The sequence below is a fragment of the Acanthopagrus latus genome, chromosome 6, assembly GCF_904848185.1.
Source record: "Acanthopagrus latus isolate v.2019 chromosome 6, fAcaLat1.1, whole genome shotgun sequence".
NCBI lineage: Eukaryota > Metazoa > Chordata > Actinopteri > Spariformes > Sparidae > Acanthopagrus > Acanthopagrus latus.
The window spans coordinates 6,399,363-6,426,232 of record NC_051044.1 but is presented as its reverse complement, the minus strand read 5'-3'; the positions used below and the strand labels follow the sequence as shown (position 1 = coordinate 6,426,232).

At 44.6% G+C, this 26,870-nt stretch overlaps 1 protein-coding gene across 4 annotated transcripts in view; it reads right to left on the bottom strand.

Annotated features, from left to right (window-relative positions):
• The window catches only part of arhgef10la (Rho guanine nucleotide exchange factor (GEF) 10-like a), a 123,270-nt gene that overhangs the window by 31,510 nt on the left and 64,890 nt on the right, over positions 1–26,870 (bottom strand). For all 4 annotated transcript variants that reach the window (XM_037102037.1, XM_037102036.1, XM_037102038.1 and 1 more), the window contains one exon: positions 16,226–16,347. In XM_037102037.1, the coding sequence (XP_036957932.1) occupies positions 16,226–16,347 (122 nt within the window). The remainder of the gene's footprint in view (positions 1–16,225; positions 16,348–26,870) is intronic.

Below are 26,870 nucleotides of genomic sequence, written 5' to 3'. Positions count from 1 at the left end.
CCTCGGAACTATATACTCGTTCTTCACTTGAGTTTGGCGACATGCAAAATGACACGAACCACAAGGTCCCAATGATTTTTTGGGGATCTGCGTTGTTTGTTTGTATGCATGTCTTTTCTGTGATGCTACCATCCGATCAGCATCGACAGTGGATCACTATAATCATACTCATCACTTAAAGGTACTTGCAAGTAACCTGCACGTGTTTTTTTTATGAACAATGGCAAAATCAAAAGACAAACCCTAAAACTAATGTCTGATGTTTCAGTTATTATTGGAGACAAGCGTTCAGTTGGCTCAACACGATTCTTAACGTCACGTAATTAGATCTGTTAGTGTGCCGAGTTTTGGAGCAACCTTCACTTCTGCTTACTTTTAGTTGACGTGCAGTCTGCTCACAAGGATCCAGAAGATTGAAGTCTTGAACCGAGGTGGACTAAGTCAGACATCTTATTATCAATATAAAAAAAAAAAAAAAAAGATTTGTTTGCCTGACAGGGAGTGATGGAGGGTGACATTTACAGCGTACAGCCTGTGGCCAATGCCCCCGCGGTGAGCGCCGCTCTTCTAAGCAGCTCTCCGTCTGGTAGAAAATCATTATTATTTCTGCGTATGACCGCTAAGGGTGGGCCACGTGACGGACGGAACGGCTAATTGTGAGTTGTTGAGGTGGGAGTGGGTGAGAGAAGGGAAGGGGAGGGGGGGAGGGGCGGTGAAGAGAGGAGGGTCAGCGATGAGCGCCGCGCGTCTTTAACTGTCGTCCTCCGCGGCGGCGAGCATCAATCACAGGTAATTTATAGCCTCCCCTGGCCTGGACCCTCCCTCTTTTTCTCGCTTGTTGTGTGTGTTTGTAAACACGAGACCCAAAAAAAAAACAAAAAAAACAGGATGCGGGCCAGATCGGCGCTCACCCCATCTGCACCGCGAGGCTACTCCACCACCCAAACCCCCTCCACGTCTGTCCGCCATTCAAATCCACTACGCAGATTCACGGCTCGTCCTCGCTCAATCAATCTCTCGGACTGACTTTCCCATTTCTCTTTCCTGCCGTTCACTCCTCTTTTGTTTTTTTCATGCCTGTGTTTTTCCCTCCATCCTTTTCCTACCCCTCCACTCCTTCTGGCCCTCCGTGAAGCGCAGTGAAATGTTTTTTGATGGGTAATTAAGTGGCAGCCATAATAGGTGTCCATATGGAAGCCTCGTGGTTAGGAGACACAGAGAGAGAGAGAGAGAGTGACGGCGGGCCGGAGGGACCGGAGCACTATAACGGTCCTCGCTGGTTGTTCGATGGTGGTTGGATTTTATCAGCCACCTGAGACTGGCGAGCATCGTGGGCCAATCTTCAAGGCCTGGATTGCCTTGTATGTTAGCACTCTCCAGAGTCGGCCTGGCAGCACTAGCGGGATCCATCCACTCTATCAGAACAGTCGCATCACAGCTTCACAAGGTAGTCAAAGGCCAGAACGTGTGCTGGGATCATTCACAGAGAGAGCTGATGTGTAAATGGAGAGGCGTGTTCCTTAATGAGATATCTGCCATTTGGAAAATTTCCGAAGCCTAGTTTTGTAAAATGACTGCTGTTGCGAAGAGGAAATCTCATTTTGGAACATTTTTTAAAAGTAATTAGCTGTTTGCTAACGACACCCTATTATGCCTCAAACATTAACAAGCACTTGCTGTATAGGATGATCATTTAAATCCACACAATCACGCAATAATTAGAATGAGGCATATCGCCAATTTGTGGTAAAAAACATTTTATATGAGAAAGGCTCACAGGGATTGGAGCGTCCAGGGATACCGAGGCATGGATGGATTGTATTCCCATTAAAGTGCAGACAGTGGCTATGATCAATACAGTAAACCACTGGTCCACTTATTGAACTTCTTTAAACTGCCGACGGAAAGAGCCCAGGTGAGCGCAACAACAAAGCTTGTGAGATCATCTCCACCTGTGAATGCGCAAATTATATCGACAGGCACAAAAGACACGTGGGTCTTCAGCAATGACCATATCAGTGGTGATCCCAATGCTAATAAGGTATCAGTGAAGCCCCATTTAAAAATCAATGCGATCCGAGCTTTCTCGAAGTCAATTGTCAGTCTCGTTTATAGCAGTGTATACGTGTGTGTGTGTGTGCGGGGGTGTTTGCAGAGCTGTAGGTATGAAGTTGAGAGGCAGAAGCTATTCCCAGGTGGTGGAGGCAGGATGAGAGAGGAAGGTGAGTCGGCGAGCCGGCTGAGGGGGGGTTTGACAGGAGGACTTTGGGGAGCGCTGGGAGGAAACGGGAGGAAACGGGCAGGTGAGCTAATTAAAGCGAGATTTGTTGATGTGATGAGAGGGCGGCCTCCCAGCTGCTGGTTACCAATGACCCAATGGTCGACAGAGAGTCCGCCCCACCCATTACCCCAAGAGGGCGCCAGCCCATATGTTGGTTCCAGGTGGCAATAGTTAGTAGAGGAGCATCCATCGCTTTTCTGCATGACAAATGTAAACTGTGTGTAATTACAGCCATTCCTGCAGGATAGGATGGATGGGACCATTTATTGTGACTGTGAACATTCCTTGCCTAGTTACACACAGCTCCTGGCTCTGCGTGTCAACAAATGCACGGCGCGGTGGTTATTGGTAGCAGAACACTATGACAGAGTTGGGTTTTAATGATTCATGCTCTTTGCTGTCAGGCTGTCAGAGCTGTGTCCCCTCAGTAAAGATGACTTCCCCCAAATCCAATTAATGCTGTTTTACTTCCCAAGGCTACTCAGGTGCACCGTGTTTCCCTTACAGCAACATTCCTCTGTAAAGCACTGTGAAATCTGCTCGCAACATATATATATATATATATATATATATATATATATATATATATATATATATATATATATATATATATATGGAGGATTTACTGCGCATCCGATTTGTGACAACCTACTATCCAAAGAGGGTCCATGCATCAAATCCACCAGAGGCCTATAACGTTATCAATGACAAGACACAGTGCAGCCAGCGTTGCATTGTTTGGCCTCCACCATGCTTATGTAATGGATTCTCTTTATTGGAAGAACTGCTCTGTAGCCACTTATGAAGAACTGCATTAGGTGAAACTCCTGAGCACACACATTTCTGGTGGTGTTCAAAAGAAAAAAATGGGTTTGCAAATGCTATATATTGCACCGTATAGCCTGCTGAAAATCAAATCACAAATATTATCTCCGTAAACGGAATGCGCACAGAGAGCCGGGTGATGTATATTAGACCCAGGGAGGGAAAATATGGCTGTATTTTCTTTTTTCTAATTCCATAGTCACAGTGCCTTCCCCCAATTCCACATACCAACAATCTTTTACACGCACTAACAAGCACTAATAGAAAACTTCCACTGTTTATTAACTGGTAATTGACTGGTGCTGGTGCTCCCTCCCCCACTGCAGCCCCTCCGTCTAAGGCTACAGGCAAGATGGCCCACCGAGTGAATTGCCAGTCAACCCGAAATTACTTACATCCAGTGCACCGCTACAGGTAATGCACACTAAACAAGGTGCTAACATGAGAGATTTTGCACAGTTGCTGCTCAGTTTATCAAGGAGGCGAGCTCTGATGGAGAGTGGCGTTTTCCTCGTCGCAAAAACATAAATGGATTCTGAGTTTTCTAATCGCGGTCGGTTGATTTGACCTTTTATGTCAACAAAGGTTGTGTATCTCGTACGGGTGTGTCTGCCGTGGAGCTATTTGAGTGAGTGACTTCTTAAACTGCTACCGCACGAGATCTAATTACTACGCTTCCTCTTTTAATTTCTTAAGGATCCCCCCCCCACGACTTTGAAATTCTAGCTGAAGAAATCATGTATGTACATTCTCATGAGGGCAATGAAATGTCAAGAAAAAAAAAAAATCAATGCACCCGGATCACAAAAAGATTTATGTAAAAACTGGAGAAACGGTCGGTGAGATCTGAGGAGGAGGAGGAGCAGGCGGCAGGGCCACCAGGGACACAAGTTTTCATCTGCTTAAGGTAAAAGCATACAACAGTTTTACCAGGATTACAGAGTTAATACTCCTGACTCTGAAATAAAAGCTAAGTGCCCTGAAATGAGACCCGAGCAGCGGACTGAACTGCGCTCCAGCGACACACCTAGAAGCTCTTCCCGACCTGAATCTTCCTCAATTTCAGGGCTGAGATTTTTTTAAGTGCTCACATGTGGGAAAAAAAAAAGGTTGGGAGTGATTGCTCTACATTAAGTAATAAATTAGGGTTTCACACACTTGCATCATCAGTACTTTGCACCGTGACTGACAGGTGTAGTGCGCATGAAAGGTAATTTCTGTCGTCTATCAGGCAGCTCGTTCAATTAAGGCTTTTTTTTTTCTTTTTTTCTTTTTTTTTTTTTTAGCAAGAAGCAGCAAACATGCAAAAATGTTTTGTTGTAAGGAGGGAATTTACTGAGGCTACAATACAAATTTATACACTTTGGGCAATTAGGGCACTCTAATACTCTTTAATTAATCAGATTTGTTTTTGGCACTGACAAACTAATACTGGGTTGGGGAGGTCGGATCCTCTCTGGGGGATTTTGTTCAGTTTGTGACCAAGAACCAGAGGCGATTTAATTTTAAGGTAGTATTACGCAATTATTTTCAATGCAGAGAATTAACTTTTTTTTTTTTTTTAAAAGCAAACCTAGTTTTTGTGCCTAAACCCACCCAAACCGTGCCTGTTGGAAAACGTTAATAATCCTCCAGAAGTCGTAATGTGTCATCATACTGTATGTGAATCAGTTGTCCACATGCTTTATTTTGAAAGTCTAACCGGACGTTGCATTTTACGTATTATTGCAAACTTGACCGCAGAGCTCTTCACATGCAAAACTAGGTGGAGCATCTCAGTTTGAGGCTCAAGGCCGCTGACCAAGCTGCCATATTTTATTTGACAGGGTGGGAGTGAGAAGGTGTTGGCCTTTTTTGGATGAAAGGGAAATAGAAAAATAAATCCTGATTAGAAATTAGGGGCTGATTATGATCATTCTGGAGCAGGTGGTAGGTGCTTATGTTGTCCATCCTGTTTATCACTTGAGGTGTTTCCAGTGCCAAATCAAACCACGCCGGACCAAGTGCGCCCGACCGATCACCAAAAAGGGACGTGGTGACACCTTGCGACCGCGGCCTTATCAGCTCGCTTCCTTCTCCCCCTTGAATGAGCATGTGTTGTAAGACTCAACTGGTGTGCACAGGAGACCAAAGAGAGAGAGAGAGTTTTATTAAAGTCTCTGTGTGTTCAGCTCTCAGTACTTTTGTAGCGTCTAGCTGAACCGCTGCGGTTTGAAGTGTAGTTTCTCTCCTGCGTCCCTGTTTGTACTTTCAGACATCTGCTTTATTTTACCGTTTCATCATCTTCGCTTTCGGCTCCGCAGGAGTTGTTTTAAGTTTCTGCTGATGAAAAACCAAACATGAGCCTTTAAATAAGGAATTCAGCAGCAAATTAAAAGGGTTTATCGTTGGATTTACAGCGCTTTGTTAGCGGCTATTATTTAAAGCTAATAATGCAAGTGCGAGTATTGACGGATGCACCTTTGATCACAGTTATGGATGAGTCCGATACTGTAAAACCTCTTCAACACAAGACGAGCTTGTCATTAGTTAAGGAGATGCGTTCCACCGGGTTGCCCTGTTGTAATGGGCCGATGCACAGATCTCATGCCAGGCCAGCACGTGTGTGGAAAAGCCCCAGATGAGGGTTTACTGAGCCCCAGAAACACCTGTCTGAATAATGCAATGCAACACATCCTCGCAAATGATCCTGCAGCTGGAGAATGGGTGTATATAGGGAGTAAAGTACGCTATATAAGCCCTTATACACATATTGTTTGTGTGCACGCGCGGTCTCACGCTGCCATACGGGCGACAGCAAAATGTTGTTTGCTCATTATCTGTTTTCCAATACATCATCCTCTCTAATGAACCAAATACAAAATGACAACAAGATCAAAGTTGAGACTCGCTGTTCATGTTATGATTTCATGAGCCGGATGTCACCCCGTGATTTAAATTCCACCGGCATCTACGAGCAGAGATCAAAGGGCCAACCACCTGCTGTGCTCGCAGGCCCGCGCTACGTTCGGAATATTCAAAGTCATTTGGAGACAATAAGATTAAACCATCTGCGCAGGAGGGCTGAATAGACGGTCCGATTTTTAACTCTTGATGGGCCCGTTTCAGGTCCCGCGGAGGTGTTCGGGACTCGCGGCGAAACCGTATGGCTATCAGCTTATTATTAAAACCGGCTCAGGACATCTCCACTCAATTTAATAACCACTGTCTGTACAGTAACGATTCCCTGTCTCCTCCGGCCGTGCCACAGATCATATCAGCAATAAGTGGAATGAAGTTGGAGAGTGGTTTTGCATATCGCCGCTCAGAGCCACGGCCTGACATTGGTAGGACATCACCAACTCATATTCATGACTCGACCGAGATTTTCTTCCTCGTGTCCTTCACAGCTCCTAGCTGAACGATTGCAACACGCCCAACAAATGTGATGCAAATTCGCTGTGTCGCTATGCCCCCCCGCTTCACACACACACACACACACGCACGCACGCACAGATCCACACACCGCTGACTCCTGCGGCCATGGCAGTTCCAACTCTGGATGAAAGCAGTGTACTGCCCCTGCATTAATGGGTTCAAAAGAGGACTCCGGGCCAAAACTTCTCTGTGTAGTCAATCACTTCCTCCATCTTCCCTTCCCTTTTTGCCAGGGACAGGAGACATCCGCACAGGGCGGATCTTTACCCACCTCAAAGACACAAACTGACACAACTGTTTGTCAACGCGGGGTCCAAGATGAAACCGTGGGCACGAGAGTGGACAAGGCTTTCTATAATCCTTAATATCAGATGGCAGGAGACGCGGAACAAAGGGAGCCGTGGTGCCAGCTCAGTCTGAGCCATGTGGTGGGCGCAGCTACTTTTGCCAAGGAAGCTCTGCACATCAAGGAGCACCTCCCAAATATGAATCTGCCCCTTGCAATGCTTGGATCCAAATTCTGTGGTGGCCTGCTTGGCATGACATAAGACAGACACAGAAACAACAAACTGTTTCACAAATACTAATCTGGTTGTTCAACAGCCGCACTTTAGGCCCTCTGTTTCAGGCTGTTATTTTGATACTTGAAAACACCATGCTTTATTTTCCAGCCATGGTTTAAGAGTTGGCATTTCCTAACAGAGCGGAAAAAAGCAACGACGAAGTCAGCCCACGAGTTCCAACGTTCAGCGATTTGACCGCGTGAAAAGCACTTAACTTAAATCACACGAAACTGACAGCACAAGCTAACAACAGCAGCAACCTCTCCGTAAATCTCTTATCGTCTTATCAACAGCGATGAACTCAGCAGCACACAGAGCGGTGGCTGTCCACGTCTTGAAAAGCAAGTAGCAGGACTAATTAGCAGAAGAGAGAATACGGAGAGAACATATCGCTGCAGCACACAGGATTGCTTCGGCACAATAGGAAATCAAAGAAGACCGAGGGGCTTTTCTTCCCTTTCCCTTTTTGGAATTGATGCAGTATTTGCCTATCGTCCTCCACACACTGATGTATAATCACTGAGGAAGAATTGTGACCGAATTAGCACATTTAGCAGATCTGCAGGATTTCCCTTCTGGGTACATAATTTGTTCCTGCATGCTATCTTGACAAGTACAGAGTGAACAGAAAGCCGGGGCCAGAGGAGGAGGACTCCACTCTGAGGCGTTGCTAGAGTGTCTATGATTCCCTGTAATTAGCATGTTAACTGTCACAGCTACAGTTCAGGCCCTTCGTGAATGACCTCACTGTCAAGAGGTGGGTGTGTCTACCCTGTTCATACAAATATATCTATGTATATATATTTATATATAGGCACTGCACTGCCCTCTTTTGGTAACGAGAGAAATGAGGGAAAAAAGAAGTGCACAGTACGGATGCCAGGCGTTTGTGTGAGCATGTAACTACTATGTAATTACCATGTGAATTACAATCAGAAGGCCGAACTTGCATCCAGCAAATTGATGCGTTTAGTACACTTGACTGTGAAACCCAGACCCGGCAGTTGTAAAACCACCTTGATCCTGTCATTACAGCGACAAATCCTTTCCGCCGTCCCCAGCCCAGCTTTTTAGTAAACTAATTAAAAGCTTAGGTACACAGGATGTAATGATGGCATGACTATATTAGCATGCTGATGCTAAGGCAGCCTCTGGGGTGTCTGCAGCATTTATTTCAATACAACTCTCTTCATTTCAACACGCACACAGCAGCAACTTCGCCGCCTACTGTGCTGCCAGCGCAATCAGTATTGCTGTCCTAGCCAATAAGTCCCGGAGAGAAAAGGACCGTACTGTTGGCAAGCATGGCGGCCATAACTCTTGTGCTGTCATGCACAACATCATCTAGTATTAACAAAAAAAACATATCTGAAAAAGCTCTGAACAATTTGTATCCTGGTGTGAATTTTCTGGTCTCGCTTAAGAATGCAGTTGGTGCAATTTTGTCTGTGGCTGACGGAGGACTTACATTTATTGCACAGGGAGGCGGCACAGCTAACACTTGCTGCTTTTTGCTTTAAAAAACTCCTTCAAACTATTACTTGAGTTCAATAAACCTGGCTGCTGATGCTGCTTTGCCCTGGCGGGGCACCCAGCACAGATCCAAATCTACAAAGAAGAAAGCCTGACCTCTGCACACTCCTGCTACATTAGCCGAGATGTTGGAAACTGTCACAACTCCCTCAGAGTTGTTCTCGGCGAATGCCAAAGTTTGACTTCTGCCCCGACCTCGGCGAGAGGTCCTCTTTGATCGGGAGTGTTAAGCAGTCAGAGCTTGTGTGCTGTCACTGCGCTCTCGTGTTTGTGACAGTGACAGGTTTGGTGTGTCTGGAGTTTGGTTTTTCCTGAGCTGAGCCTCGCTGACCAGCAGGGCCGAGCCGTATCAGCTCCGGCGACAGGTCTGCTGTGATCTGGCTTCACACGCAGAAATTAGATTGACACTTCCTCCTGCATTCTTGAATTCTGCATGCCAAAAGCTCGTCTGCCCCCTCTGAACTCGGAGGATGAGCTGCAGGGGAGAGAACTGGAGTACATGTCTGAAAAGCTTCTTGGATTGGCTCCATAACTTGACAACTAGATGTGAGGTTAGTTACTTTTGTCTGAGGTGCAGTCCTCAGTGCGCTTCGACTAACACAGGCTATCAGTTGAAAAATCAACCATGAGATATGTTCCGCTGAATTCCAGAGTAAACACATCTCTGCAGAGAAACGAAGGACATGGCAACGTGTTAGTATGTATAAGTATTACTGATTTTATATATTGGAGACGGTGCCTGGTGATTTGAGTGTGGCTGGGTATCGAAATTCAATAGTTTCATGACACATACTATCAAGCATTTAGAAATGTAATCTCATTTGCTACCAAATCTCAATACCTAAGGAGTTAATCTCATGAGCATCAGTGAACCAATAGACATCCAGCATGCTTATTGGGCCAAAGATTTAATAATGCAGCTGACTGGCTGTCTTGACACATGCACGAAAAACACTGAGTTACAGCCAGAGATTGGGCTCCACATGTTCATGTTTTTGCGATCTTTTGTAAAAACAGATTTCCTAAAATTGGTGTCGGAAAGAATATTTTTCGGGAGCCGGGTTTGAAGTCAAGGTGAAACGCTACTCAGCCCTAGACGCCACGTCAGATTCTGCCTGAATTCCTGAAAACCTTCAGAATCGTGAATGTTTTGATCTGTTGCCATGAAAGGAAGTCTGCAAGCCGTGCAACAGAAATCCAAACATCGTAGCAGAAACTCGTACTCGTACTGGGTTTAAATGGAAGCAAAGTAGAAAAAAACATGCCCACTAAATTAGGGAGCTGGTGGGTAGCCTCTAATGGCACACTGGCAAAAGATTCGAGCACCATTTGCGGAAATGATGATGGCGCCAAAAAACAGCCAAATGGTAGAGAACAGAGCATAGCACAGTCAGCGGTGCCGGCCCGGTCATCATCACGACTCATTTGAACCCGATAGTCACAGAAAAGCCTTCATGAGGACGGGGTCTGAGAGAGTACCGCGCGTTCTCTCTCCAAACAGTCTCGAGCACATGCACCGTCCCGCTGTTTGTGTTTTTCTGTTTGCCAGAAGGATATTACTGCAGCGTTAGAGAAGGGAGCTGCGACACCCCGGCGGATCAGCGGTGAGAACGAGCTTTTTTAATCCATGCTATTGCGTCTATTCTCGACAAATCAGAGGGGCGGCTGATATCTGCTACTCTGAAAAGGTAGTGAACGACCTTCAAGGAAAACAAAGGCAGAGGCATTGCGTAAGGTGTAAACTTGATGACTTTGCCTCGCAAAAAAAAAAAAAAATTAGAATAAAAATACTGGCAAGAGGAGGGAGAGGAAATAAATCATCAGAAAAGGTGTTGCATCAAGGGAAGGCCACCTTTTCACGCTGTCCTTTTACCATTTAATCCATATTTCATCAGATATATCTCATCTGTATTGTTGCCCTTCCTTCATCTTTTGCTGTAAGAGCTTCGAGAGCCGTTATGTTCGTAAATCAGTCACTCGGCAGACGACCGTGAATGCAAGTGTTTGGCTCCATCCAGCTAATTTTCTGTACATGCACTCACTTTCGTGTGGCGGCTGAATGAACGCAGGCAGGTTCTCTTATCACTCCATCAGCGGGGAAGATGGATGACGCGGCGAACGAGCGGGACGTGCACGACGCGACCCCGAATAAAGCCCGCCGCTAAACGAGCACCGACCCCGGAGTGATTTCACCAGACGACAAAGACAAAAACTACCTGCGACGTGTTTTAATGGATTTTTAAAGAGCGAATCAGCAGCCGCTCCAAAAAAAAAAAAAAGTACTAAGTACATAAATAAATAATTATGGTGATCTGTGTGATCTGTGTAAACTTCTGGGGTGTATTAGGCTCAGATGTGGCCGGGCTTTGCCGTTTTTTCCTGAGCTGAGACACAGAAGCTAATCCTCTCAGAAAAAGAGAAAGGAAGCTAACCCTGATGCAGCCCAAACCCTTTTCCAGTTTGTCATTCCGCACTTCAAAGCATACATGATGAAATCCCCCAAGGTATTATAAGAGCTCTGGCATAGCAGCCATCCTCAACCCTGTCCTAGCCTAATGCCTCATAAACTGCAGTCTGGAAACATGTTCCTTTACTATTTCAGAAGTCTTTGTAGCCTCGGATGTTTAAGAACCTTTTAGAGTTTGCAGAGGAAGGGGTGCTTTCCTTTACCGGGGGGGGGGAGATGCGAGGCGTTTGTGAATCATTATGCGACCGAGGGTTTCCTGTCCCCTCACTGTAAAATACAGCATGTACAGTACATGCACGTGCGCCTCGTCGAGACTGTTTGGATCGGGACAGAAAAACCCGGCATTGATCTTCTTCAGAGTACTGCTGAACGAACACTTTTAAAAGAAATATAGCACGCGGGGAAAATATGTGTCCTAGACGGAGAGAGAGAGGCACATAATTTCAGCCCCTTCGGTTCCCAATGCACTGGGTGACGCCATCAAATGTTGTTTTACAGCTTGCTCAGCTGTCAGGTTATTGGGTTTCATAAATACATCCATTACTGGTCTCCAGGCTTCCGACTAACGCAGCCACAGAGCTGAGAGGAACAGCTGGGACTCTGCTGTCCTCGTACAGTCGAGCAGGCAGATGAAAGGAGCGGCGCGTGTTGTTGAGTTCTAGATAACTGTATTGTCTGCAGTTTCAACCCCAAGACGGCGAAAAGGCCTGGAGCTTTTAGTGGAAAAAGTAAATATTAATCTCATATTTTTTCTACTATGGACAGTGAGTCGACATACAAAATACAAGACGGTTATTTTAGATCCACAACTCGCTACTCATATGTAAGTTTCTGCAAACCAGGGATATGTTCAAGTTTCAACACTTTGTTTACGAGATGTCAAAATGTCTACAATGTGTCATGTGATGCTGAATTACATGTATGCGAGCTGATCTTCATGTCAGGACAGCTGAGATGGCTGGCAAGCACATCGCCGAGTCAACATTTGTACTCGTAAAATCACTGGAAGTTTTTGAGGAGATGTCGGGATATCAAAACATGATCTTTTTCTCGCTCTAGAGGGAGAAAAAAGTATTCCACAGTCTGGCTCCGTACGCTTATAGTTTCCTTTAATTCGATAATGTTTTGGCCCTCAGGTCTCCCTCAAGATCAAGAGTCAAGATTTCCTTTTCCTCACTCTAACCGACTGGTTTTTATGCGGAGGTCTAACCAGATCGCACAACCAGTTCAACATGTTGAATGTAAAGTTTCAACATATCTGTGGTGGGCAGAAATGTGTGTTGCCAAAATTAAGTTAGCGGGGTTGACAACGGCGTTAGACTTTTACGGTACAGCCACCTCAGAAAATGTTAATGGAATTAAACCAGAGGGGGTTTTTTAGGTTGAAATTTCACAAGATACCGTGTACGAACAGACATGAAACTTGCCTGAATCTTTAAATAAATATATTCTTAATACATCAGAATTTAAAACCGTATATAAGCAAAGGAACACAGTATGATAACCGTCCAGTTTTATAACACAGTGTACCTCAAAACTGGTACGTCGCTGCAACCCTAGTTACAACATCCATCACAGATGAGCAGAAACAAAGGTAATAAAACCCAAACGTATTCATCTGAATTCTTATAACCCAGTTCACTTAAGGTATGTGGAGTTCACGTTTGTGTGCAATTAGTTAGTTAGTTGCTTTTTATTGTCCCCCACATGTTCACATCTAGCACATCACAAAACACAAAACACACAGGAGGAGGAAGTCTGTTACCACTGAATATTTTTTTCAGAGGTCAAAATGGCAACACTTCCGTCAATGATTCAGTCAAATTCCGAGCCAACATTTGATCTACTCGTGTGAAAAAATTAAAGGCACCAGTTCTGTTCACATCGACGTCATGTGGCATCAACATGCCTCTTGTGCAGTACATGGTATTCATCACTCCGTTTCACAGCGGACTTTACTGTATAGAGATGCGGTTCAGCTGATACCCTTTCTGCTATAGTATCCCCTATTAATCCCTTAACCCAGCTACCTCACACCCTCCCTCTGGGCCACCTGCCAAACCCGCTCTGTTTCATCTTTCAAGACGGCAGAGAGGGCAACGTAAGGCAGCGTGCATCGACTCTTTAAACACAAGGACCATCAGAATGTGGTTTGTCTATTCACCGAGATAGCACCTGATTCTCCCTGTACGTGTGTGTGTGTGTGTGTGTGTGTGTGTGTGTGTGTGTGTGTGTGTGTGTGTGGCAGAGAGAGAGAGAGAGAGAGAGAGAGAGAGAGAGATTGAGAAAGACAGAGCGGGGGAGAAACTGAAAGAGATAAATTGAGAGGACTCAGTCTGCCCCCGCTGTTCTCACTCAGCAGACTTGTGATAAGGTTTATCTCCGGTGCCTAACGAGTTCGCCCAGTAACCCTCCACAGCTCCCACCGAGTGGACCGGGGCGCACAGAGCGGCACGCAGCCAGCGGTGGGTTGAGCTCCCTTAGGTGACCTGTGCGTGTTGTTCATGCTACGCTGCTTTAGAACTTTATTTTCTGCAGGAAATGGCTTCAGCCCCTTCGGCCACATCTCTTTTAATCTGGGATTTCTTTTTCTTTGCCTCCCTTTCTTCATCCTTTCTACTCACTGTAACTCAGACTGCCAAGAGAAGCTGCGAGAGCTGGAGAAAGAGATGCTGCGGAGCTTTGGCACAGAGAGGCGTGTGTGTCCCAAAGGCAGTGGCTGAGGCGAAGATGGAGACACAGAGAGGGAGAGGGGGGCTGCTGCTGAGCTAAGCCCCTAATCACAGTCTGCTCTGCATGAAGGACTTAAAGTCACTCTATTTAATGCTACCTTCTCTTTAGTCAAAAAAGGGAAAGAAATACTACTGCTTACCTCTTCAGCTTTCTGATACGCAGCCACCCTCCCCCCCACCCATTCCTATCAAATAACCCATTCTTGTGATGCACAGAAATGCACAGCTGCAGTATGCAGTCAAACAAACACAGAGAAGATGTGCAATGCAAGCAGGGAAACACACAACACAGCAATGCAAGCTAAACATTTCCCTCGCAGCATTCTCACAGCGGACCATGACAACAAGAGCGACTACCGCAGCTCTTTACAGCGAAGTCACATGATCAGTTTTCAGAGGGAAAAAAAAAAAAAAGCCAAACAATTTCCCGGTATACCACATCCCTCGCTGACACGGCCGCCGTGCCCTTCACTGGCGAGCTCAGGTGCTTCATTTGTTTGGAGAATATGAGGAGACCCTCAGAGACTGCAAGGTCCCACTGGCTCAAAATATATTAATTGACTTGGCTCCACTTCCAGCCAGGTGTAACACACTTTTTGCAGAATACTCCAGAACGTCTGGGAAACCTTTTGGGAAATACCCCGCCCCCTCTCTCCCCCGCCGCCGCCGCCGCCGCCGGCCCTGCCCACCGAGTCAGAGCTACACTTTCCGCACTGCCAGCTGCTAATTTTTATTTTTTTCCGACTCACCTTCCTCTCTCGACCGCGTGGCTAGCAGTCAATGGGTTGGTGTATGGGTCTTAATCTAATGTTGGAACATTGATTTATGCTTGGGTGTCCTACACCCATTAAGATAATTGCATGATCACTTTATAACACCCTCCCCTGGTGGCCGCGGTAATTTGGCTCCCCCCCCCCATCACACACCTTGCTCGGTAAGACCCGTAACCGCATTACAGCGATAGGAAATATGGTCGGAAATATCATCTTTCAGCCCCTTTCGAATTGATTTCATACCATTTCCGCTGACTTCTGAAACCCTTTTAGTCTATCTCTCACCTGTGCTGACCACTTGATCTATTGGAGGCTTCTAGGTCTTAACAGCTTGTATTGATCCAAAGTCTCCACCCAGCATCTTGAGGGGGTGCTCTCATGTCACCTTGTAATTCCACCAGTGTGGGTATTTTTGAGTGAGATCATCACCGAGACAATGTATTTTTAGCTGTTAGGGCGAGGCAAGTGGGCTTTGATAGCTCTGAATGGGAAACGACTGTGTTAAATGGCACTTTGATCCCTTTCAACAAAACCGTCATTAAAATAAAGATTTCACCTCCACTATGGACTAACGGCCCCTTCAGAGGAGAAGTTAGCGTCGGTGAAAGTCAAATTGCTTTGACAGATTAATCCAAAAGGAGGCACTCTGCCTCCCGAGTATAAACACTGCCAGTTTAGAAACAATGAACACGTCAAATCTGAGCAGTTTGAGTACAAATAATGAGCTCAGTGAGACGCAATTATCTGAAACCTTAAAATGACAGCAACGGGAAGATGCTCCAATTGAAAATGTCACCTATTTGTTTATTCTTGAATACTTAACCAGTTTTCGTTAGTGATTTATTAGTTTTACTGTTGTGCATATATTTAAAGGACAATGATCAGTAGAAGCAGAAGACAGTGATACTGAATGATAACTGCTTCAACACTGAAAGGCACACGATCAGGCCACAAGTCAACATGTAGTTCATTTTATATTTACACACATATATACACACACACACACACACACACACATTCATGCATTTATGTTTTCTCCTAATCTGGGACCAGACAGCAGGGGTGGTTCTATAGGGGGGCCAACAGGGGCCAGTGACCCTGTAACTCTGAGTCCGGACCCTCCTGTGGCCCCCCGACAGGGAGTCTGCATCAGTAATACAATGGCAGATTTCCTGCAATGATTTTGTAGTGAAGGGAAAGGAAAGGAAACAAAGTGTGTAAAGCAGTTAACTACCCAATCAAAATTGTTGAAATTGTAAACACTGTCTGAAGTCCCATTTATGCCTTGCCTGACTGAGGGATTTGTCTTTTTTTCCCGGGTTGTATTTGCTCCCCCACCAAAAAGCCGACCAAAACCTGGCCCCCCTATTAAAACTGGTGTAGAACTGCCACTGCCAGACAGTGTCATGAACTTGTCAACTACACAGTACATTTTTAAAAATGTACCTTACTTCAAAAAGGTCCCTTGACCAAGTAAAGTCGACTATTAAAGTTTAAGTTGTAAAAACTGAAAAGATTTGACAAACTTAATTAGTCCAATAATTTGAGATCATATGTTTCAGGCTTTAAGTGAAGTTACTTTATCAGACCTTAAAGTGCGTAAGAGGTGTTTTTTTCTTTTTTTTTTTTTTTACCTTTCTCTCGGGTGACTTTGTGGCGAAGACGGGCATGTGACTGGCGAGCAGCGGACACCACAGCGGGGCCATCGTCTTCCCTTCGTCCTCTCCATATAACCATCCTGGTGAATTCTCCTCTCCTGAAATACATATATATATAAAAAAAGAGAGACTTTTTTTAGTGTTGTTCTCAAAGGTGGGTGCTGACCTAATCCTGTTGTGGTTTATCACCGTGTTTTGCTCTTGCGCTTATTGACAGCATGCGGCCCGCCCCCACAGTAGAGCCCGGCTGTAAACTCTCCTTCAAGCCATGTCAAAACCACGCAAGTTAATCAGAAATACATTTCACCACCTCAGGTATGTAATATGAATGGTGCTATTAGCATGAGAATGTTATAATCAGCCAGAGGCTTATTCCCCATTGTAGGAGGGGAGGCCAGGTAGCCTACTGCCAACACAGGGTCTCAACAGTGATTAAACCCGCACTTAATCAGCAGTGAGAGTCGGTCCCAGCAGGAAAAAAAATGCTCGAGTTATAATAATGGATTTGCCTGGTGCACCCGCCATCTCGGCACTCGCAGCTCTGAGCCTTACAACAGGTGCACCTCTGACAAGGCGCCGGGCAAATCTGCCAAAGTGCTCCCATTATGCAATTTTGTAATCATAAATTTCAATTTACAGAAACCAAATTGTGCATGAAATTTAACAGCTTGCTAAAATTTGCTCCCTGGTTTGTTTGCATATGTTGCCTTGGAATAAGTAACACTTCATACGTGCAGTTTTTTCTTTCCGCCCCCCGAGGGAAAGACACATTAGACTGACTTAATGGCGTAAAAAGTGGATTGAAGGGTTTGTTCGGTCAGAGGATTGTTCGCTCCCTCTTTCTGCTGCAAACAAAGACGGGTGCAATTAAGGCCCAGTCATACGAGCTTGCACTGACACACAGCAGCAAGATTGCAAAATGTGTTTTATATGTAAGCCGTGGCCACACAGATACTTCACTGATGGCTGATATTACCCTTTTTTTCCCATTATATACTCATCCCTCTAAAAGGAATGGGAAAAAAAGGTATAACCTTGTGTTTTAAAAGAAATACATAGACTTTAGTCTGAAGTGCAGCCGTCGACACCCTCGAGCATGAATGCATCTGAATGAAATGTTTAGAACAAACAAAACGTGTTTATTTAGAGCAAGAAGCTGTGAAAATGACGAAGGACAGGAAAGAAAAGTGAAGTGTGGAGTGTGTTGAGTCTTTACAGAAAATCGCTGGCTTTCGCACCTCATCTGCGTCAGTTTGTCACAATTTGATCTTTTGAGCACTGCGAGAAAAGAGTTTCATTCATATCCACTGTATTCTCGCCAGGATCTAATCTGCATGGATGAACATCTCCAAGACATTAATCAACATAAATCGGTTGTAGTGGACAAACTTTCAGCTGACAGTAGAGGCTAAGTGACATGTTTTAAATTACGCTTCATGTGTATATAAGACAAAATAAACTGTCAGGTTCCATCTTTAAAATTCATTTTTTAAATGGAAACATTTAATCTGATGATGCTTTATGTGAAAAAAAAACAAGATATTGTTCATTTTTTTGTTTTTCTTGTACGTCCAAAGTGACTGCTTCGAACAAGGTGACGGTGAAGAATGGGCGAGATAATTATAATTAGAGTTTAAATCATTCAGTCGTTTATATTTACAGTCATCTCAAGGTGTAGAGTGTTCTTTAATAATTCATTTTTTCAAGGAGGGGGGGAGAGTTAGTCTGCAGGCTGTCTATCCCTCAGCGAGCCCCTGCCAGGATACAAAGAGGTGCGAGGTCACTTATTAAGAAGACTTTAATTGAGGGCAGACTGCCGCAGGGTGGGGCAGCAGGTCCGGTGGTTCTCCTCTACCCCAGAGTAATCATCAACTTTCTTCAGCTAATTATTAGATTAGCATAAATAATGTTCCATCTTGGTGTGCTGGCTTCTCCGTGCCGAATGTGTCAGCCGGTTAAAACAAAAAAAATGAATCTGGATAATGATTTAAGAGACGAGAGAGACGGACCGGGACATGCAGAGAAGGACAGAGAGAGAAAGTGAATGTGAGAGAACACAAATTAGCCTTAACCTTCAGTCTTTGCCACGGCGTAATGATGATGAATAACGGTGAACAGATGACGAGCACCGGCTCAAATTGAAAACGGCACCAAAAAAACGGACTCGGAGGCCGCTCAACTCGACACACACACACGACTACACACACAGTTCGACTTCTTCATTTACGAAATAATTCCAACCTAAACACATGAAAACACAACTCTCCCGCACTGCATTCCCCCCTCGGTTCGTTTTGTTTGTTTTTGCCTGGCTGGTCACAAATTGATGAAAATAACCCTTAAAATGTCTTAATATTTATACAATTTAGCCAGGTTTTAGGTCATCTTTGCCTGAAAGTCGCTACTCCCTGAGCACATCAGTCTTTAATTTTAGAAAATGAAAGACGAGAGAGGAAACTGCACATTTTTTTTTTCTTTGTTTATCCTGTTACACTGCCCTCTGATTTCTGCCCATTCACATCATACTGAATTTACCATAAATAGGACTTACCAACTAAAAGATTGAGAAAAAAAAAAAAAGAAAAAAAAAGCTTCATGTCAGCCTCCTAATGGTAATTACAAGTAGGGGCCTGGGACATGGGATTTACTGTGGCTCCCAATATATACCAATTAGTGTCAAAAAGCGCAAGTTTGTCAAAACAGGCAGCAAGCTGCGGCCCAGCCACTAATGCCGGCAGTCGGATATAATAAAAATCAAAACCATAAGTTATATTTCTAGCAATACAACAAACTGGTTATTCTGCATGTCGGCCGTCAATTAGTCAAATGAAAAAGGCGTATGGAGGATGAACTTCCACATACAGGGGACTTCAATAAGGCCTTTTTCTGCTAAGAAAGCACACACACACACACACTACACACACACACACACACACACACACACACACACCTCCATAAATAACAGTCTTCACTCCCTGCAGTGTGGCATACATAGTCCTAATTTCGTTCTTCATAAGCACCTGTTTCAATACAAAGTCCGCCTGCAGGAAAACAGCAAAAGCAAAATAAATCATTTGCACGTATCTCCAGCGTGTAGATAAACATCTTTAACGGATAAAAGAAACGAACGTGATGGAGCTTCGTGACAGAAGAGCTGGAGAAAATTAAATCTGAACACTCGCTGAGACGTTTTGACTGAGTAGAATCCCTGAAAACAGAACAACAACGCAGATAATATATTCTCCTCTTCTCCACAGCCTCACACAAAACCACTGTCAGGAGACAATCACGAGCGCAATATTCAGATTTCACTGACTTAAGAAAAAAAACACTAAATCACTAAGGCAATCTATGAGTCGTTCATACGGCATTCAACTGACTGGCGAACAGGAGGAATAAGGCGACGATGAAGTCTAGTTCCCACATCTTTTAACTTTTATACACAGGACTCACGGTCATCACCTGGGTTCACTGTAGCCCTGGGGACAATCTCATCATTCTATCCTCTCTACAGCCACAAACACCTGCACAGAGTCACAGGAAACATGCAGGAGTCAGAAATGTCATTTAACTGTTGAAGGTCAAACACACACACACACACACACACACAGAGACACACACACACACCATCATCTTGGCTGGACCATGAGCTCACCTGGGAAGTTTCTCACTGTTAGAAAAAAAATGAGCCTGACGGAACAGACGTGCTGAGGAAAATATTGAATTAAACTTGGCTGGATGTAACACTTCTGTCTGTCTGCACGGAGTTCTCTAATTAAATGACTTGTTTTCTTGTACTCTAGATAATTGATTACAGATGGCGTCGTTCTCTCAGACCGACAAAAAAAAAAAAAAAATTGAAGTAAAACAATGCTAAATAATGGGGTTTACAAATATACTTTTTCCATCGGTGATGTACGTCGGCGACCAGCCCAACTCAAGTCTGTGTGTGGGAACGAGTGCAGCGTGCAGGATTCATCTGAATACATCCCATCTCGCCTTCTTCTTCCAAGGGCAGTGGCTCAAAGAGAGAAAGGCCCCGCGCTAGTTTGTCCATTCTGGTCTGCTGCAGGAACACGGCTGTGAAAAATTCATTCCGAGGTATTGACAACACATTTCTTAAGCCCTCTCCACACGTACACAGGTACTCCTTAAAGCTTTTTCTGTGTTTTTTGGTCTCTCGTATGCACATAGGAATCATTTCAGGTGGCTGAAAACAGACTTTTTGAGAAAAAAATAAATTCCTACCAGGGTGAACATATTCAGAATCTCTGATGCTTATGTCTAGAAGGGCAGAAACTGGAGATTTTTTTGTTTTTTTAGTAACAATGACTCACAATCGTAAGGTGACGGAATGGCTGTTGTGTTGTGTAGCGTTATATTTAGAAAGATACAGACAGGCATTGATAATACAATAGACAAACACTCAGGGTGCTTACAGTGTTTTGCTGAGAGGTTATCCTTGAGGATTCTGTGAAGAGCTGTCACAATTCACTTCCTCGTTCATGGCATTTTCTGTAGCTAGGCAGCTGACCAGAGTTTACAGTCTGCTTACTATTTATAATAGCACACACACGGCCCAATGTATCTGACTGGCCACTGGATACGGCGCGTCGTATGGCTTACTTCTGAAACTGTGCTAAAATGGACGGATGTTTCCTTTTAAACTCTGTTTCCAAAAAAACCTGTGCATGTGTGGACTAGGGCTTCGTCTGAGTCCCATATGAAGGTACTGCAATTCATCTGAACTTACAGAGAATCCAGTTCTTACAGTCAGAGCCCATTTTTGTTGGTAACAGTTTAAAATGTATGACACCCAAAAGCTGTTTATGGTCACATTTAGAAATGTGGTCAATTAGAGGCAATCTTTATCAATGATGACATTCCACAAGCTAAAAGGTCAAAGTCTGTCACAGTTCTATCTACTGTGTACTCAGTAGGCTCAGCTACTGTACAACAACTAAATATAATAACATCATCTGCGAAGGTGTCGGGTCGGAATACCAAGCAGGGAGGTTGCGTTTCTCCATTTCTTTATTCCGATCATGCTTTTGTTTCAAGTCTTCTGCTGATGGAGATTAATTTGCAGAGCATGGCGCTCTATCAACCCCGGTGACACAAAGGGCAAAGATATAAACTAATTAAATACACCAGTGCAATTGATATTTCCCATGGATCAATTCGAGTGTGGGATCTGTTAATTAAATCTGTGATAATGTTTACTTATCATAAACATTTCCCATGTTTGAGCACGGAGAGAGACAGGGCGATAATCTCAGCTGTCTTGACGGATTAATTTTGGGGCCGAGGGGAAAACTCCTTCCAGCACATACGGAGCGAGCGTCTTTTTTTCCGAGGGTGGGAGGCTCCTGTCGAATGTTTGCATTTAAAAAAAAAAATGCTGGCTTTTTTTTGTCGAACAGACATGCGTTAGCGGCGCAGGACAAAAGCACAACAGTAACACGTGTGGTATAGCTCATGTTCTGCGAGCAGATGCAAAGAAATCCGTTACCACGGCAACCAAGCAATCTGAATCCCCGGGCTAATGAAAGTAAAGCCCTCGCAGTCTGCCCCGGAGCCTGTGCAGCGGGGTGAATTTTGCATTCTCCCGTCGCTCATCTCCTGCGCGGCATACATCGGCATGGCACAGGTTATCACACAGTGGATTAAGAAGGCGTGTCAGAGTGTGTGCCAGAACCTCCGAGCCGCACTCCACTCGTCTATTGATCCGCGTGCGAGGGGGGGAAAAAAAAGCGAAAGACCGGCACACTTAGCAGTGTAACCACAGGCATCAGCCCCCTGCCTGCCCTCTGTTCCCTGCAGTGGGACTGATTGCTTGTCTCAATCATCCTTTCACCCCCCTCCCTCCCAAACCACTCCCGTTCACCCCCTTTACACACACACACACACACACACTCATAAACACACACTCCCACACACCCACAACATCTTCCTCTCTTTGCCCACATTCATTCCTCCGAAGCCTCAGTGGCAATCTCTCATGATTTGACGGTTTCCTGTTCTTCTTGTGAGGGCCATCAAAGTCTGCAGCCTTAACCCTGTCTGAAAGGGCTGGGACCGCACGGTGGGAAGCAATTAATTCTGCAGCGAGAAAGTCCATTAATTAGGCAATGCTTCTGGCTATTTCACGCAGACCCTTCAGAAACAGTGGGGCCACTCGGAGAGGCATGAAAGATGCAGTGGAACACCAGGTTATTAATGGACCCCGGGGCTCCTGGTGAAGCACCACCGTGGGGTAATTCTCACTTTTTCTGTCTGGTGGCTACATAACTACTCCACAAAACAAATGCTGTTTTACCGGAAATGTGTCTTACTGAGCCTGGGCTGCCATATCGTATCATGTATAGCCTGACTACCAGAGCAGCTGCAACATCCCGCTGGAGCGCGACCTTCTCCAGTTGAACTTTTTTTAAAAGGCCACCAAAAGATACAGGGGCCGCAAAATGTTATGGAAATGCTCAGAGTCCAAATCGGTGCGGAGAGCACATCGTAGCGTTAACAAGCCGTTGTTAATAGGCAATACTGATTTAACGCTGATTTAATACCGCATGCAGGAGCGTCTCCAGAAGCCACTGATATTCACACGTGGCACGGGCAGGGCTACAGCGGCGGGGTATAGCTGCGCGCCATCTAAATGGAGGTAACAGGATAAACACTGGTGTGAAGATAGGTCTGGGAAAATGGGTTTTGTGATGTCTAATCACTCACTAAATCATGCATGAGAACATTAGCTGTTTGTGGTGTCCACCATTCAGGGACATTTCAGAGCGCGGCACCCATTTCAAACTAAACAAGCCCACGGTTCGGCGCGTTTGAAATGCTGATTCAACTGTAGGTCTCCCCTGAGCACAGGGCAGGCCTGCCTCCGCCCGCAATGACGAGGAAGCCTCGGTGACAATACACCATCCGTGAAATTAAATCAACAACTCGCTTATTGTAATTACATTTGGTTAAATGGGAAGGCAAAGTGTGGGTGTAATACAATTAACATGTAATTGTCATCCTGACCAGGTTGGTGCTGATCTATTCCCCCATGGGATCCGATGAAATCCATCACCCCGCCCTCACCGCCACCATTTATTTTTAAATGAGCGATTCGATGAGTGGCGGCGCGTCACAGAGCTGCTGAGCATGTGTGGTCCTGACTTTCACACTGGATCTACTGTAGATGCAGCAGTATATAACTGGGGATTATGTCTTTTTAAAATCATAGCTCAGTTATTCACATATTCTAATATGTTAATGTCCCTATACTTTTCATTTTCATGGGGTTAGATTTTAAATATGAGAGAACTTACAAAATGACTAATCTTGAGACTAGAGTGTGACAGACAGCACAAAAACTACACATTTATCATGCAGTTAATTCAAATTATGTCATTTAAATGTGTAGGTCATTAAAAACAATGACATAGTTGTATTTTCACATTAAAAAGTTGGAGAAGCTAAAGCCAAATGCATATTACTCTCAAACCTCTCAATTCATTTTCGATTTTCCAAGAGGCGTTATCAACTGCCGCAGACCAAAATGCCTCCGGCTCCAATTTGATAGAACAAGAACAATCAGATCAACGACGTGTGACAAAGCGCTGAGTGACACGCGCAAGTTCGGGGGGATCTCGGTCGCTCTTCCAGCAGGAATAAAATTAGCGGCCCGGTCAGAAAACGTTCACAAATTACAGCCAAATAAAAAATGACAATCTGTTTCTGTTTCATTTGACAGCACTGCATTATTAATTCTATATAAACTATACAAAGCAACCTCAGTGTACCATCGAGGGGAGAAATGTTATCACTTATTTTGAACGTGCAGATAATAATTTGGGGGAATTTTTAAAAGGGGAAATTTCATATTCAGTAAGCTAAATGTTTTAAATGTCCAAGCTTTTGAAAAACACATATATAAGCTGGTCCCCCCCTGAGCCTGCCAGCTCCCAGAATGAGGAAAGCAAAGAGTCCTGCATGGTCTCTGCAGCCCACCCACTGGTAAAATGGCGCTCCTACTGGCTGATTCAGCTCCTGTTGTTACATAACAAAAGGGGGATTTTCATAGGCCGGCTTCTTCTGCGCAGTGATAGAAGATATCCGAGAGGGGGGCGTTCATCCCCGAGGTGAAGCTCGGTGTGTCCAGTGGTAAGACAGCAGTGATTCGCGATGTCGTCGCTCAGAGTTAGACAGGCAAATTTCTCTGTTGTTGGTAGTAAAAATCAACATCAGTGCCTATATTCTGTCCCAGCTACAGAGCAACAGAAGAGACAGTGGTTGTGTTTCATTTATAACGACAACGTGCCGGCTGCAGTTCGTGTTAGTTTGTATGTGTGTGCTAACCACTTCACATCGGACTGCTTCAGTAACGAGGGTCAGTACAAAGCTGGCTTTGCCTCGACACTGACCCTCGTGAAAGGATCAGAACCAACCATACCGGACCCAGCAACTGCACCCAAGCCACAGGTAAGAGTCGCCGCAGTTTAATAGTATTTACAGTTGCAATAGAACTATAAGTTACCGTTACCTTTAGCTACATGGTAGTAACTGTAACAACACATATGAACAAACTAACATTACTCAGACACACTAATCACTCTGAAACGTCCTGCTGCAGCCGCAGAGTCTGTACTTCTTGAGCCTCTCCTTCTGGGTCCGATTCTGGGTCAGACTGGCATGGTTGAACGAAAAAATCTCCGCGAGCCATAGCGATACAGCCACCATAAACATTAGCGCATGCTACTGCTATCACAAGCGGCATCCTCTCCCTGAGAGGGAAGCATAGGGTTGGCAGGCGGAGCTCATTAGCATTTAAAGGTGCAGGCACTGCTCTCAGTAGAGCTCTCTTGAGCGACTTTTAGACAGCTGAAATTCAGGACCACAGAATGGTTCGGGGCAATGCATTTTGAATACACTGTTGTTGGACCTCTGGCAGCTGAGTGAAATTGATGAAAAACAGTATAATATGGGAGCTTTAATTCAACATCATCGATGAAGCTAGTGACTTTTACTTCAGGTCTGTTAAACTTGTCGCAAAAACATCACCAACATCCAAAGTGAACAAAATCTGTATTTTATGATATTTATTTCATATTCTCTCTCTGTTTTTGTTTGAACTGGTGTGACTGATCATTTGTAGATTTCTCTTTGAAATAAAGAAAGACAAAACAAAACTAATAAATTGACCAGCACTGCCCAGTTTAACAGTTTGATCTGAGATTCGTCAAACTGATGCAGGGCGCTTATTGGACAAACCTGCAACCAACCACAGCGGCGTAATCGTGACGTGTGACGGTTCAAATCTGTGTTGTCACCACACACAGTCTTCATACATCAAACCTGCTCTATACAAGTTAAATGGTTGTGTTCAGCCCGGCACAAATCAGGGCAGAGATAGAACTGTATGAATTGGAGGTGGGGGGGTGTCCAGAACCATCTGCCAGAGTGAAACATGAGCTCGCAAATTTGACCGGTTCCAAGGTTTGGAAGGTAAAGGCATAGAAACGTGGTGAATGTTCCTGACAGTCTGCATTCAGTTCCAGCTCCTTTTGCATCAGAGGGTTTTCATCCACACATAACAACTTTCCTCAGCATTAAATTGTAACATGCAGTTCTCTCTAAGTGTCCTCACCTTGAGTAAATTCTATGAACCATTCAGCGGGTTACACAAATCAAACATACACACACATCCTTCCTGCTTCCACTCCACTGGTTTTAAAGAGGAACTTTGAACAGACAGTTTTGTTGTTGATCCCTGCATTTTTGTGTTTATAGCTAACATGAGATCGCAGTAGAGGACTGACGGACGTCATGTGCGCTGTCAGCTATGAATACGTAGATTCATCCATGTGAGCCATTCATGAGGAATGTAAAAGTGAAAGTGCCTTTGACGATTGCCTTGAAAAAAAAAAAAAAAAAGCAGTGCATTAGTGTACAACCTTCTTTTCCTTTCTTTGTAAATCAGCTTGGTGCTCTGATACATGACACGTAATATGAAAGAGGTGTCAAATCGTCGCCTGAATAGCAGAACGCTGTCAAGAAGGTTGAAGTCTCATGTGTATATCAGTGCGCAAGAAACATACAAAGCTTACTAGAAATTCTGTTGTCTGTAAAAAAAATGAAAAATAAAAATGATCGGGCGTAAAGAAAGCTCCGTAAAATTGCATAAACACTTGCAGTCAATCACTTCGATAAAGGACAAACATCTGATTAAAACAATCTCTTCTAGTTGAAACATGGTCCCTTTTTTTCCTTTTCTCTCTGCAGCTTCTCCGTACAAATCCGAGTCTCGAGCTTCATATACAGAAACCATCTAATTGTTTAATGTCTTGACTGCAGCAGGGGTTTCTCTGTAATCTATCTCCTCCCCCTCTATTCCGCTTGCCCTAAGATCCCTGTTCTGTGCGTCTCTCTGGTTCTTATTTCATTTCATGTCTTTGCTCTGCTATTTTATTACTTTTCCTTTGCACCTCGAAGCTTGTACCTCCTTACACTTGGCTGCTTGTCATGCTGCTGATGGAAGGAATCGAAGCTTATTTTACTGTTGGTCTTATTGTAACTCCCTCTGGACGGCAGCCTTGGCTGAAGGCCTAAAACCTCACAGCCTTTAGATGTG